The following is a 16,160-nucleotide window of genomic DNA, read 5'->3' as shown; positions in this document are numbered from 1 at the left end:
GCAGTCTCCCAGTCACTTCGCAATAGCCTCATCCCCACAGATCCACCACAGTCAGGGTCTTGACTCCCACCCCCTTTTCATAGAATTCTGCTGGGTGCCACAATCCCCTTTTCAGCAGTCAGCCTTTGGGGCCAGCTGATGCTATTGAGCACCTGACCTGCCCCCTCCCTGAAGTTTGGTATTGGTCTTGCTGAGTGCTGCAGCTGGCCTGCTTGGTGACCTAGAATGGAAACAGCCAAGTTGAAGATGTGTCTGTCTACAAACAGATTCAGAGACTTTGCAAGGGTGATGGTCCACCCGTGAAAACCACAGGAAAGCAGTGTGGGATGTTTCATATAGGCCTTTGTAGGTGTTCTTTAAGAAGAGTCCAGTTTTCCATGTTCAGAGAGGCAAGAAGGGGAAGCTGTGGTGGGGGTGGAGGAGGGGATTCTGATGGCCCCGAAGGGATTAATGTTTGAGGGACAGATGCCCTGTGATCCATCTCCAGTAGTAAGTCTGGTGACCCAAGATCATAGGGACGTTTTTAAAAATTTGGGTTTTATAATTATTTAGGTATGGTAAGACCAACAGGTAGGGACATCAGCATTGAGAAGACAATTTGTTAGGCTCGTAGACCCCATAGACACCCAGGACAGGGGTGCCCCACACTGAGCGGGGCACACAGGAGCGCTCCCCATGCAGTCAGGAGGAACAGGGGCAAGGGGGTGCCATGGGGAAGAGCCCTTATTGAGGCTCCCGTGGAAAAGAATGGGTGATCCAGGGTAAGCAGGTTTAGGATTGGCTAGTTTGAGTAATTTCAACAGGCTCTGGTCTGTCCTTAACTGCCTGGCATCTGGCCCTGGGGTAGTCAGGGCAGGGTGGAGGGGACAGTGGCATGGCATGTGAGAGACAGTAAGAGGAAGTGGCTGAGGATATAGATCCTGGATTGATTGACTTGCACCTGCAAACCGTGATCAAAGATGAGTCCTTTACAATTTCCAAAAATTGTCTCACCTGGGAGGGGCAGTTCCTCCAGGGTCGGCCAGGACCCACCTGTCATACCATTAGGAACACATGGTTGATGCAGGGCATGGTGATAGCAGCTGCCACAAGTTTCATCAGGCCAGGCTTTGCAGCATCTAATGATTGGTTTCACAGGATAAACACATGGGGGAGCAGTTTGGAGACCTTACTTGATGTCCGTGAACCGCTCACCTCTGAAAGAAGATAGTATGGATTTCTGTAAGGCGCCTTCCAGTTTATTAGTTGATGATTTCATAAACTACTTTGCTGCACTTTAGGAGAGTGAGTTGTTGTATTCTCAAGGATTAGGTAAAATAGACATAATTGGAACAATAGAAACCATTCATCACTAAGTGTCTGCCATGTGCCATGTAACTTTGTGATTTCCCTGTTTCCCCGTAGTGGGTGTCAGATTCACCCAACCTTGCCTCACAGCTTATGTACACTTCATTTGCTGTCATAAGTCCAACCTGTTTTTATCATTTGCCTTCTTTAGCTGGGGCTGCTCTAATACTGTGATTTATAATAACAGGTATGTATTTGGTCATTGTCCTCTTTTCTGGCCCAGAGCTCTTAAGACCCTTCGAATTGCCAAAGTGATGAGACTGATAAAGGTGCTTTTTGTTCTGTTAATGAAGTGACTTTTGGACCCCACCTGAGGAAGGGGTCTGGTTGCCAGGAGAGCCAACTATGTGATTAGAGAGTTGGAACTTTCAGATGCACCCCCGACCTCTGAAGACGGGAAGGGGCTGGAGATCGAATCAATCACCAATGCCCAAAGATCGAATCAATTATGCCTCTATAACAAAACCTTCATCAAAACCAATGCAACAGGGATTGGAGAGCTTGCAAGTCGATGAACATGTAGTGATTTGGGGAAAGCGGTGGGCTGAGCAGGTGTGGAGCTCCATGTCCTTTCTTCATGCCTTGCCCTGTGCATCTCTTTTGTCTGTCTGTTCCTGAGTTACATTCTTCTATAATAAAACAGTAACCTAGTAAGCGCACAGGCTCTCTGAGTTTTGGGAACTGCTCTCACTTATTAATTGAACCCAAGGAGGAGGTTGTTAAAATTTCTGATCTATTACTGGTCAGTCAGAGGTACAAGTGGTAAGTAGAATTATGATTGGTGTTTGAAGGGAGTGGGGCAGTCGTATAGGACTGAGCCCTCCACCTGTGGAATCAATGCTGTCTCCAGGGACATAGTCTCAGAGTTGATTTGAATTATGGGACAAATGACTGGTGTCGGTGATATGAGAAACCTGCCCCCACCCTCACCCCGCACATATACATTGGAGTATTCTAATAGCTGCCATAAAAAGTAACATAACTGGCCTAAACTACAGAAATTTATTTCTCACAATTTTGAAGGCTAGGGAGTTCATAATCAATTTGTCAGCCCATATGATTCCTGGTGCAAGCCATCTTTCGGCTTGCAGGCAGCTGCCTTCTCACTGTGTCCTCACATGGCCCTTCTTCAGTGTCTGGGGGTGGGAAGGAGAGAGAGAGAGATACACACACACATACACACAGAGACAGAAAGAGAGAGAGAGAGAGTCTTCCTCCTTTTATAAGGCCTCTAGATCCTTATGAGGGCCCCATCTGCACTTCTTGGCCTCATTCAACCATAATTCCCTCCCAAAGGGCCCACCTCCAAATCTCATCACATTGGAGGCTGGGGCTTCAATGTACAAATGTGTGGGGGATACAAACATTCCATCCATAACATCATGTAAACTCAACTCTTATTTGTCCCTTCATGTCCTCATCTACCCCAACCCCACCCTGGCCCTTGCAGAGCTTTCCACTGTGTCCTTCCTATAGACCTCAGGATCTTCTATCAGCAAATTGCTCACTGTTCTCTTCACCTTCTCTTATCCTCTTTTTACACTAACTGAAGCCCAGCCCTCTCCTAAAGACACTGCTTCCTTTGTATCCCTCCCAGGTAGGGGCTGGCTTTTTCCCTATTCCCCTTACCACTGGTCTTGGACATAGGTAATATATTCTTGCTCTTCAGTATTTCTTCCAACTCATTTCACTATCTCTTCTTTCAAAACCCTCAGCTCCACTGGAGCAAATTCTGTCAGACAGTATGAACTGCCACTAGTCTGCATACAGTCATCCTGCCCCATCACTGCAGATCTTACCATCTGGCTCAGTCCCTTTTCCCACCCTTCAGCTGATAATCATCCTCAGTGATGCAACCTCCACATAGTCTCCATCACACCTTCCTTTTATTTTGTTGATTTCTCTCTCCAATGCACTTTCCCTCCATCATAATTCTGTTACCTAATTCCACCTTGCACTCTTGGTGGGGCAGGAGGAAAGATTTGGAAGTAATTGTTCTCCCTTCAAAATCTCAGGTTTGACCATTCCATTCTCTACCACCAGCTGGTATTGTTCCAGCTGACTTACTTGGCAATGCTGCCATGAAAAGTTCTTCAGACCCATCAGGATTTTCAACTCATTGGCCCCTATACTTTCTCAGTGTTTATTATCCTTGCTCACCATTCCCACTCCCACTTTATAAAACCCTTACTCTGTCTAAATTCAGGGTTACATACCTGCTGCACCTGGGTGATTCATACTTGATGAAAAAAATGAACAAATCATTCTTCTGCCAAGTCTCATATATAAACATAACATTCAAGTAGATCCTGCACATTTTCAGATATTTACCAATTCTCTCAGACTTCCTTTTTCTCTTTCTCCTTAAACCTCAAACATCCTCTTTGTCCTTATAACTTTGTCTCTCATTCACTGAAAAATTAGAAGCAATCATGAGAAAACTAATTCCCCTTTTCAACCCCCAATTAACCATCCTACTTGCATTTACAGCTTTACTTTCAATGACCTCAGCTATTCCAGTGGATAAACTCTCCCCACTTTTCTAAGTCCGACCTCTTCCGTCTCATCTACTCAAAGACCTACCTCATTAAACATTCCCTATCAATTCTCAACAGTGTGCAAATGTATTGTCAAGCTGCCACCTTTAAAAAGAAAGGGAGAAAGAACATCGCCCCACAAGTCTTTCTGGCTACAACACAATGTAGATACTCTATATTTGATTCTTTTACTTCTTCATCCATTGTCTCTGTGAACAGTTTTATCATGAACTATAGCATGCATACAATTTAGAAAAAAATATTATAATGAATACTTGTATTTGCCTTATCCAGCTAAGAAACAGAATATTGGCTGTATTTTTAAATTTCCTTATGTACTTCTCCTTGATCAAATCCCCTTCCTCCCTAATAGATGTTACCCCTACCCTAAATGAGAAATAATCCTTCTCATGCTTTTCTTCATGGCTTAAATATACATATTATATACACATACGTGTGTATATGTATATATATACAGGCATTTACACACAGATACTTATTCATTGCTTGTATATATCATTTACATATATGCACATACATATACACACATGTGGCTATATATACACATGTACATATTCATGGGTTGATATATATTATACACATGCATGTGTATATGCATATACGTGTATGTATGTGTGTAAATCTACGTTTATATATTTGCATTTACAATATGAAAATAAAACAATATCACGTTTTAAATTTTTCTGTTTTATTTCTTTTACTCAGCACTATATTTGAGATACATTCATGTTAGAAATGTAACAGTGGTTCATTCATTTTCACTGCTAAGTACTCCATCATAAGAGTATATCACTGCTTACATATCCTTTCTGTGGTTGGTGAACGTGGGAGCTGTTTGAACAGACTTTGCTAGTGTCAACAGTGTTACTATGAGTGCTTTCATACATATGTCATGGTGTGCATGGGCAAACATTCCTCTCAGGCATGTATATTAGAGCAGAATTGCCGACTTAATGAGAATACATATGATCCCAACTCCCTCCAAGGTAGAGCAGCCAGGTAAGAAAATTCCTGTAGCCTCACATCCTCAACACTTGTTGCTATTAACAGACTGTTTAATGCTGGGCTTTGTTTTAGCCCTATCTTATTGTGGTAAATATTCTGCATTATTCTGATTATGAGTAAAGCGGCTCACCTTTTTATGTTGAGTGAGTCATTATATTTCTTCTACTGTACCTGTTCATAACTCTTGCCCATTTCTTTTCTTTTTTTAATTGAATTTATTGTGGATGACATTGGTTCACAAAACCATACAGGTTTCTAGTGCACAGCTCAACAAAACATTTTCTGCACACTGCATTGTGCAAGCAAAGTCTCTCTTTGTCTCCACCCCCCTGCTTTTGCCTACCTCCACCTACCTCCCATCCCCCTTTGCCCATGGCTAACACCACACTGCTGTCTGTGTCTTTATATTTACCTCTGTTTTTTTTGCTTAATCCCTTCACATTCTTTTATCCATCACCCTCCCCTCCCCTCCTCTCTGATGGCTGTCAGTCTGTATCCATGTATCCATGTTTCTGTTTCTATTTTGTTCATCAATTTTGCTTTGTTGATTGGATTCCACATATAAGTAAGGTCATGTGGTATTTGTCTTTCTCTAACTGGCTTATTTCATTCAGCATAACAATATCCAGGTCCATCCATTCTGTTGCAAAAGATAAAAGTTTCTTCTTTTTTATGGCCAAGTAGTATTCCATTATGTAAATGCACCACATTTTTTTTTTTTTTATCCACTCATCTACTGATGGGCACTGGGGCTGTTTCTAGATCTCGGCTATTGTAAGTAACTTTGCAATGAATTTAGAGTTAGTATATATTCATTCCAATCAGTGTTTCAGGTTTCATTGAATATATTCCCAGAAATGGGATCACTGGGTCAAGAGGTAGTTCTATTTTTTATTTTTTTGAGGAAATTTCATACTGTTTTCCACATTGGTTGCACCAGTCTGCATTCCCACCAACAGTACACAGGCTTCCATTTTCTCCACATCCTTCACAGCACTTCTTATTGGTTGATTTATTAATGATGGCCTTTCTGACATGGGTGAGATGATATCTCATTGTGGTTTTAATTTGCATTTCTCTGATGCAAATTGAGCATCCTTTTGTATGTCTATTGGCTATTTGTATATTCTCTTTGGAGAAGTGTCTATTCAGGTCCTATACCCATTTTTTTTATATACCCATTTTTTTAAATTGGGTTATTTGTGTTCTAGGTGTTTAGTAATATAAATTCTTTACATATTTTAGAAATTAACCCCTTATGAGATGTATCATTGGCAAATATATTCTCCCACTCACTGGGTTCCCTTTTCATTTAGTTAATGGTTAGTTTTGCTGTACAAAAGTTTTTTTTAACTTTGACATAGTCCCATTTGTTCAGTTTTTTTTCCTGAGATGATATGTTTGCAAAAATATGAGAGATATCTGAAATTTTACTGGTTATATTTTACTCTAGAATTTTAATGGTTTTGTAACTTACATATAAGTCTTCAATTCATTTTGAGTTTATTCCCATGTAAGGTATAAGTTGGTAGTCTGGTTTCATTTTTTTTGCACATATCTGTGCAATTTTCTCAACACTATTTGTTGAATAGACTATCTTTATGTCATTGGATGTTCTTGCCTCCTTTGTCAAATATTAATTAACCATAAAGTCATGGGTTTATTTCTTGGCTTTCTATTCTGTTCCATTGATCTACATATCTGTTTTTATGCCAGTACCATGCTGTTTTGATTACTATGATCTTGTAGGATAGTTTGGTATCAGGTGGTATGATACTTCCAACTCGGTTCTTCTTTCTCAAGATTACTATTCAGCATCTTTTTTGGTTCCATGTAAAGTTTTAGAATATTTTTCTAGATCTGTGAGATATGCTATTGATATTTTAATAGGAATTGTGTTGAATCTATAGATTGCTTTGGGTAGTATGGACATTTTAATGATGTTAATTCTTCCTATCCATGAACACAGTATATGCTTCCACTTATTTGTATCTTTCTCAATTTCTTTCTTCGGTATTTTATAATTTTCTGAGTATAGGTCTATTACCTTCTTAGTTAAATTTATTCCTAGGTACCTCATTTTGTTATTGTTGTTGTGTGCCACAATAGTAAATGGGATATTTCTTTTATTTCTCTTTCTGATAGTTCTTTATTTGTCTATAAAAATGCCATATATTTCTGAGTATTGATTTTGTATCCCACTGCTTTGCCAAATTAATTTGCTAGATCCACTAGTTTTTTTGGTGGAAACTTGGGAATTTTTTTATATACAACATCATGTCATCTGCAAATAATAACCATTTTACATCCTCCTTTACAATTTGGATGCCTTTTATTTCTTCTTCTCTGATTGATGTGGCTAGTACTTCTAATACTATGTTGAATAAGAATGATAAAAGTCGACATTCCTGTCTTGTTCTTGATTTTAAGGGAAACACTTAGTTTTTGCCTATTCAGTATGATGTTGGCTGTGGGTTGTCATATGTGGCCTTTATTGGACTTTATTTTTTTTCCTCTTTGGTATTTAGAAGTTGTTTACATACATCATATCTAATTCTTTGCTCATTGTATAGTTTGCAAATATAGTCTCCCATTTTGTGGCTTGTCTTCCCACTGTATTTATGGTATGTTTTGACAAGCAGTTCTTAATTTTAACATAGCCAAATATGTCCATCTTTTCTTTTATGTTGTCCTCTTTTGCCTTGTGAAATAAATTCTTTTTTTTTCCTGAGAAGCTGAAGATACTCTCCTTTATTTTCTCCTAAAAGTTTTGTAATTTTATCTTTCACATTGAGTAGCCCCTTTTCTGCTGCTGCATTAATATCACACATCCTATACTACAGCTCTATAATAAATTTTTATATCTGGCCACACAAGTCCCCATTTTGCTCACTTTTATTAAGACTGTCTCAACAATTTTTTGTCCTTTACTATTTTATACAAATTTTAAAAGTAGTTGTAAAAGAAAAAAATCTATAAGGATTTTATTACACTTACAGTGACTATAGATCCACTTGAGAACTGTCATTTTTATAGTATTGAGTATTTGTGTTCAAGAGCACGTTCTCTCTCCTTTTACCTATGTCTTTTTAAACATTCCTCAGTGACACTTAGCAATCATTACTTTTCAAATATTTTTGCATGTTTGCCAACATTTATTCCTTGACACTTTTTTTCATTCCTAGTATAAAAAATACTTTAAAATAGTATTTTCTGTGGAACTGGAATTGATTTTTGTATATTGATTTTGTGTCAAACAAGTTTCCTAAATTAACTTGTAAATCCTCATAATTTATGCACCCATTTGGGTATGCTATATACTTAGTCATCTTCTATAAATTTACAACAATTTTATATATTCCTTTCCAGTTTTTTAAAAAATGTATTTTATCTCTATTTCTTATCTTAACACACTGGCTAGGACTTCCAGCCAAAGTTGCATAAAGTGGCGACAACAAGAACCCTTGCCTTATTCCTGATCTTAAAAGGGATACTTCCAACATTTCACCACTGAGCATAACATTTGCTGTGAGTTTTTGTGAATTTCCTTATCTGATCAAAGAAGTTCCCTTCTGTTGTCAATTTGTTAAGAGGATTTACATAAATAGATATAACATCTTATCAAGTACTATTTCTAATTTCAATAAGATAATTATATTTTTCCCTCAAAATGTTAAAGTGGTGAATATATTACTTGCTTTCTAATCTTAAACCAACTTAACATTACTGAGATAAGCCCAACCCAAAGTATTACCCTTTTCCAATATATTCACTGGTTGATTTTGTTTGCAAATATTTTGTTTAGCATTGATGCATCTATGTTTGCAATTGAGATTGGCCTTCAATTTTGCTTTCTTATACTGGCTTTGATCTTGCCCTATGGTTTTGCTAGCTTAATAAAATGAATGAGGAAGGAATCCTTGTTTATTCTCTGTAAGAGTTGGTGTAAGGTTGAGGTTCTCTGATCTTTGAAAGTTTGATTTAAATTTCCTCCTAAGCCATCTTAGCTTGGTATTTTCTTTCTGGCAAGATTTTTACCCATAGTATCTCTACTGGGTATAGGGATGGTAAGGAATACCAAGGAATATAGTAAGCTATATTTGTCTAGAAATGTATGTATTTAATGTAAATCTTCAATTTATTGTCATAAAATGTATATGTTCTTACCTACTTAATTGATATAGAATCTATGTTTATGTTCCTCTTCTCCTTTCTACTCAATTTCATTTGTGCTTTTTGGCTTCTTTCCTTGATTAACTTGCTACACATTTACAAAGAACTAAATTATGAACCCATTGATTCTCTTCATTATAATTTGATTTCTATTGCAATAATTTATTCTTCTATGTTTACTATTTCCTTCCATTTGGGGGATTTATTTTCTATTTCTTGAGCTGACTTAAGATGGATTCTTTGTTTATTCCTGTTGAACTTTCTTTTTTTTTTTTTTTTTAATGTAACACTTAAAGCTATAAATTCCATTCTCGGTGCAATTTTACTGGCATGTTACAAGTCTTATTATGCAATATTTCATTATAACTTACGTATTTTTCTTTTTGTTGAATTTATTGGGGTGACCTTGGTTAATAAAATTATACAAGTTTCAGGTATACAATTCTATAATACATCAGCTGTATGTTCACCACCCCCAGTCAAGTGTCCTTCTAAAACTTTTAATATCCATTACAATGTATTTACATATTTTTAACTTTCTGAACCTGGAGTTCTTCTAGTTATATTTCTGTCACTAATTTCTAATAATTGCACATAGTCAAAGACTATGATATATGTAATAATAAGCTTCTGAAATTTCTTGAAGCTTGTTGCACACACTACATTATGGTCAGTTTTTAAAAGTGTTCTCCATCCCTATTTGAAAAGAATGTGTATTCTGTTACTGCTGGGTGTGAAGTTCTGTACGTGCTTATTTGATCAAACTTATTCATTCTTTTACTGAAATCCACTGTGTCTTCACTCAGTGCCTTTTTTGTCTGCTTAATTTATCAATTACAGAGATAGTTGTGTCAAAAATCTTCCACTTTGATGGCAGATTATGAATTTCTCCTAGCAATTCTGTGACTTTTTTCATGTATTTTAATATTATGTTGCATGAGCATACAGTATCTCCCTGGAAAATTGAAACTTTTAGCGATATATTAAAGATCTTCTTTACCACCAGCTATATTTCTTGTGTAGCCCATTCTTTCTTACACTAATATAACTAAACTATTTTCCTTTTGGGGATATTTTCCTGGCACCACTCATTTTATCCTTTGTTTCTGAGTCTCTCGGTACCTTTATTTTAGGAGAGATTTTTATACTTGGCACAGAATTGTGTGTTTTATCTACCTTACTATTTATCTTATAAATGAAGAGTTTTGCTTGTTAACATCTGTTCTGTTACATTTGGAATAATTTCTACCATTTTGTAATGTACTTTCTATTTCTTTTCTGCTTTTGGGTTGAATGTGTTTTATTAATGTTTTATTTTCCTTTTTCTTATTCCATTTTTTCCCTTCTGCTAGTTTGAGTGTTGTACTAGCCAGGTCTGTGGTTCTAATGGATACCATATCTATTTTAATCATCATTCTTAAAAGGAATAAATGTATCATTTTTGTTACTCTCCTCAAAACCAATACAAAGACTTCAGAATAGTTGATCTCAACTGTTCATCAAATTACATTCTATCATTCCCAGTAATTTCAATTGTCCACTATTATTTATTTAAAGTCCACAAATTATAATTTATTTTTTATATTTAATGTTTGTTTAAATTTACCCATATATTTACTTATATCTTTACTCATTACATCTTTCTACATTACAGAGGTATATCATTAAAAGTTCCTTTAATGAGGGTCTATCTGTGGAGCTCTCTCATTCTTTCTTTGTCTGAAAATGCATGCGTTTTGCCCATGTTCCTGAAAAAAGGGTTTTGTGGAAGAGAGAATTCTGGGATGACAGGTATTTATCCGGTGTCTATTGAAAACATCATTCCCTGTATCCGGCCCCCCACCACTGCTACTGAGTCGTCAGCCATCATTTTAGTGCTTTTTGTCTGTTTCTTCATTTGTTTTTCAGTGGTGGTTTTGTTGTTGTTGTTGTTGTTTCTATACAGAAATCTGTCTTTGCTGTGAACCTACTTTTAAGATTTTTTTGTTTGTCCCTTTCAGTAATCTTCAGTTTCACATTGAAGTGCCTATGTGAGAGTTTCTTTATATATATATATATTTTTTTTCTTATACTCTGTAACTTTATTTTTAATTCAAGGTTATCCCTCCGGTATCAACATCAGCATCTAATTTATATATTTTTACAGTTAAATACTTTTTTCATGGTTTAACCATCATTATAAACATTTCAGTTATTTCTGTGACAAATGATGCTGCGGCGAACACCTTCACACAAAGAGCAGCACTGCTGGTTCAGAGGTGTGCATGCTCTGCATCGGAGCACATGCTCCCAGGCAGTTTCCTCTGCTGTGCAGCGACTCTCCTCGAACGGCAAGGTCTGACTGGGGCCTGTCCTCATCGGCTATGAATACTGCCTTTTAAACTTTGTATAACATTGTATTTCTTCTCTTAAAATATATATGATATAAAGTCTACCTTAAAAAACAAAAACTAAACATTAAGAAATAGTAGTGAATGCAAATTAAGGGGAAAATAATAACCTATTTTTTTTAGCTGTTAGATTATACAAAGTTTGAGAGTTTCTTTATATTAATTCCACCTGAGTTTTGTTGGGCTTTACATTTGGTGTCTTTCAACAATTAAGGAAAATTCTCAGCCAGGATCGCCTCCAAGATGGCTTCTTGCTCATTCTCTCTGTCTCCTGAAGCTCTTACAGCTACCTGAGGTCTTTTTCACTGCCCTCCATGTCTTTTAACAATGCCCATGTTTTTCAGTGTTTTTACTCATTGCACTGCAGTTTGGCTAACTTCTCTGTTATCATACAGTGGTTGATTCTCTTTCAGCTGTCTCTAAATTTCCTGTTTAACCCATTCAACAACCTTTAAATTTTAACTATACTCTCCATTTTGGGATCTTCTATTTGGCTATTTTATAATTTTGCTTGCTCATCTTTATACCTTCTTTTTCTTTGCTCAAGTTTTAAAGCTTCTCTTTTATTTAACCGTTTTTGTAAGTTTTATAATACATTTATTAGAGGATATTCTAAAGACAACATTTGATTTGTCAGCTTAAAAATGGCTGTTTCTTCATGCCATAGATTAATGTTAACATAAAGGCCCACAGAAAATTGCTAGCTTCTTTATCCTGGAATTGCCCATTATTGTAGCATAATATGATCATTTCTCACTGTGGTAAAACACATATTAAAAGCTTTTCCCGTGCTTCTCTTTACAAAATAATGCCACCACAGGCCATCAGTTTTATGTTATTTACATCAATAAATGTTGTCATTTCTTAGAATTCATCATTCAATATTAAAGTCCTTATACTATCACAGATTTGGGGCATATTTGAAGAACCTCTGAGATTGCCTCCATTTCTAACTGTGAAACAATGCTGAATTTATCCTTGAACTTAAAGCTGGGTCAGAGCAGGAGCTGTCACCTACTGAGACCATAGGAGGTTGCCTAGGCTTCTGGAAGGTGATTCCTAAGGAAGCATTTCTGTCTGGGCTGATACTTCACTCTTAAAGGGTGAAGTAAGTGACTCGTTTTGGTCTGTGCTGAACTGATGTCCAGAAACTGCAGAGAAGGCTCTTCCCCCTGCTATGTGGGGCAGGAACCATGAAGCAAGGTGCTTAAGCAAGAATTCTTTCTTTGTCCTTTAAATATACTGAATATTGTTATTTTATGTTCTACATCTGAATTCCCATATCTGAAATCTTAACAGGTTTAATTTTGCTTTTTCTGCTGGCTTCTACTCATGGTGACTTCCTTTCTTGTATATTTTGTGACTTTTGATTATAAAAATAATGTCTCTCAGAATCTTACCTGTGGAACTCCTCTGAGGATTGTATTCTACTTGCATTTCTCCAGAAAGGATGTGTATTTGTTTCTGCCAGTCACCATGGGACACTCCTAACCCCAGACCAATTATACTTTAACTTGCCCAGTAGTCCACCTAGTGCCCAGATGAAGGCAGGCAAGTTTCCAGACTGTCCCTTTTTGTGCAAGCACATTTATTTCTTGTTCACCTTATGGTGTTGCAACTTCATGTTCAGCTTTCTGTTAGCCTTCTCATCTCATGTGGGTACAAGGCTTAAACATACCTGTTCATCACATACCATAAAGCAATCAAAATAGAAGTTCAGGATCTCCAAAGTTCTGTAGATACTATTACATGAAAGCCAGCTTTGAGTGTTGCTTAGTTCTTGCCTTGAACACATCTTCAGTCTCTTGGGATTCCTTACTTTCATGCCACCTTAGTGAAGCATTATTAAATGATTTGGAAATATTTGCTTAAGGATTTTAGATGCTTTAGCAGAAGGTGTTTCTCATACCATCATGTATACCAGACAGCTAGATGCAGAAGCGGACGATTCTCTGCCTTACTCTGCAGTCAGGCATTTTACTAGACCATTCCACTGACATCACTCTTGTCAGGACCACTGACACCTTTCATGTAGCTGAGTCCTGTGGTGACTATCAGGCATCATCCTACCTGTACCTCTCTGCTGGATTTGGCACAACTGATCACTGCTTCCTTCCCAAACGAGTTCTTTCCCTGGCTCTCAAGATAACTTACCGTTCTGGTTTTCCTTCTAGCTCACTGGCTATGCCTTCCTGGTCAAATTCATCCCCTTTTCTAGACCTCAAGATATTAAAATTTCCAAAAACCCCAGACCTGAACTTTCTTCTTTATCTACATTCTATCCTAGGTGATATCCAACCCAATGTTTTAAATCCATCTGTGTGCTGATAACTACCAAATTTATATTTTCACCCTACCTCTTAGGAACTCTAGAATTATATTCAACTGCATAATAGGTATCTCCCTGAGGTGTCCAGTGTCTGTGAAGCATCTCAAGCCTACCATGTGTAAAACTTATCCCCTCCCTCCAAAAAACTAGTCTTCCCCAATTCTTCCCTATACCTTTAAATGGCATCAGCATTTACCCCACTGCCAGGAGTTTATTAATTTTTCTCATTCCCTCACACCTGTTCCCCAATTCATCAGTGGGTCCCCTTGACTCTCTATACAAAATTATCTTGACTCTGACTATTGACATCCACCCCAGGTCAAAATCAGCATCTCTTGTCATCTGGACACTGATTACAGTCCCTGAGAATGCCCCCTGTTCTTGTATTCCCCTCACCAAGGCCACTGTCACCATCACCACTATCACCTCCCCCCCATAAAACCTGTTCTCCTATAGCTACTCTTAGAAAATATAAACCAAGTCATATCACTCTCCTCCTCAGAATCTTCATGCTTAGATTGGTGTCCTTCCTCATGTGACCCCCTCTATCTGGAAAGTGCTTCCATCCCTTCTGTGGCTCACTCTGTCACCTCATTGACATTTTTGTTCAAATATCCCCTTACTTAGGGAAGAAGCCTTCACTGACCCTCGCATGGAAGGCAGTCCTATTCTTAGTTTCTACCTCCTTACCTCATAGCACTCATCAGTATGTGAACGTACACAATTTATTCTATCTAGGTTTCCTCTTTACTTTTCACCCTAGAATATAAACTTCATCAAGGCAAAGCCCTTGTTTATCTTATTTATTGTTCTACCCTCAGAACCTGGAAGCATGCCAGGGCTCATAATAAATGCTCACTAAACAGTTTTGAATTAAAGAATAAATTTGACTTAATTTTCACATAACCAATGAGATAGAAATGCTCTTTCCAATCTTATAGACGAGGAAACCGAGGCTCAGAATTGCTAAATGACTTGATCATCAGTTACACATCTTGTGCCAAAATCAAACCCAAATGTGTATGATTTTAGAGGTCACAGTATTTTTTTGTTTTCCATAATTTTAACTTTTCACTTGGAAATAATTTCAGAGTTACAAAAATAATACAAAGAGTGCTCTTTTACCTTCATTCAGCTTCCCCAAATGATAACATTTCATGTAACCAATGGTTTTAGTTACATAACCATTTGGATATCCAAACCAGGAAGTTACTATCCAAACCAGGAAGTTAATATTTATGTAGAATAGTAACCATTCACATTTCAGCAATTGTCCCATGAATGTGTCATGCCTCCCAAGTCTCCTCCAGCATGGAGGTCTCAGCTTTGTCTTTCATGACCGACACTTCAGGAGAGGGCTGTATTCCCATTGTCATGATATAGTCGGTACAGAATGCTGGACACAAGGAAAGTTTTCTACTTTATAGCAACAAAGCTATACTTGTCAGAGAAATAAATAAATATTCCTTTTGAGAAGTAGAAGGAAAATGTCTCCTGCTGTTCTGTTTTGCTTAGTTTGGCAGACCTTGAAGTGTTTATAAAAAACAGTGAGAGCGGCTTGCTCAAGAAAGTAAAAAAAGGAGACTTCAAAGGACTGGTTGAGATTATGGAACACCTTATGGCTCTTAGAGAACGGCAGAGCAGCACTGATGCGATGTTTGAGCCCTTGAAGCAGACCATTGAATTGCTGAAGACCTATGGACAAGAATTGCCGGAAACAGTGTTTAAGCACCTGGAGGTCAGTGAAAAGTTTGTTCTCTTAGTAAAAGAAGTAGTGGGAAAGTTTCACGCTTCCAGAGTGGAGCGAGGTGGGTTCAAGCAAGTGAAAAACAGGGTGTGGCGATGACCCGAGGGCCACGTTCTGGAACTGTATGTGTAGTGTACGTGTAGCAGCGAGCACGTGCTTGAAACACAATAAATATGAAACAGTGTAATGCTGGAGACACGTAGGAGAATTAATGTATATAAGATAAGGGTTTGGGGTGTTTTGCTTTTCAGAATTAGGGATGAGCCAACTTTTTGATGCAGAGATAACAAGCAGGTCTGAGAAATGTTAAGATATAGTAAGAGGAAACGTAGGACACGAAAAAATCCCAGCCCTCTTGAAAGAGCAGAAAAGGGCGAGGACCACTAACTGAGAGGTTAGGTCAAGGAGAATGGTACTGAGTGAGGAGCAGGAGATGGTCAGAAGAGCAGGCCACCAGGGAGGTAAATCAAGGCAGTGGAAGTGAGAGTGGCCCGATGACCCCAGGACATTGTCCCATGGCACCTTAGCAGGGACGAAGACACTAGGGTGCTGTCCAGCCTCAGGATGGTGGGGGTATGGGAACACAATTTGGGTCTGACCACAGTGAGTCT

The 16,160-nt window shown here is 37.8% G+C and overlaps 1 protein-coding gene across 2 annotated transcripts in view; it reads left to right on the top strand.

Moving 5' to 3' along the window:
* Window positions 1–16,160, top strand: part of DNAH9 (dynein axonemal heavy chain 9) — a 368,257-nt gene that overhangs the window by 57,464 nt on the left and 294,633 nt on the right. For both annotated transcript variants that reach the window (XM_053672723.1, XM_053672722.1), the window contains exon 18: window positions 15,318–15,540. In XM_053672723.1, the coding sequence (XP_053528698.1) occupies window positions 15,318–15,540 (223 nt within the window). The remainder of the gene's footprint in view (window positions 1–15,317; window positions 15,541–16,160) is intronic.

The sequence above is a fragment of the Artibeus jamaicensis genome, unplaced genomic scaffold (assembly GCF_021234435.1).
Source record: "Artibeus jamaicensis isolate MK-2021 breed Jamaican fruit bat unplaced genomic scaffold, CSHL_Jam_final contig_781, whole genome shotgun sequence".
NCBI lineage: Eukaryota > Metazoa > Chordata > Mammalia > Chiroptera > Phyllostomidae > Artibeus > Artibeus jamaicensis.
Note: the sequence above shows the minus strand (reverse complement) of the source record. Positions and strands in the feature narration are given on the sequence as shown.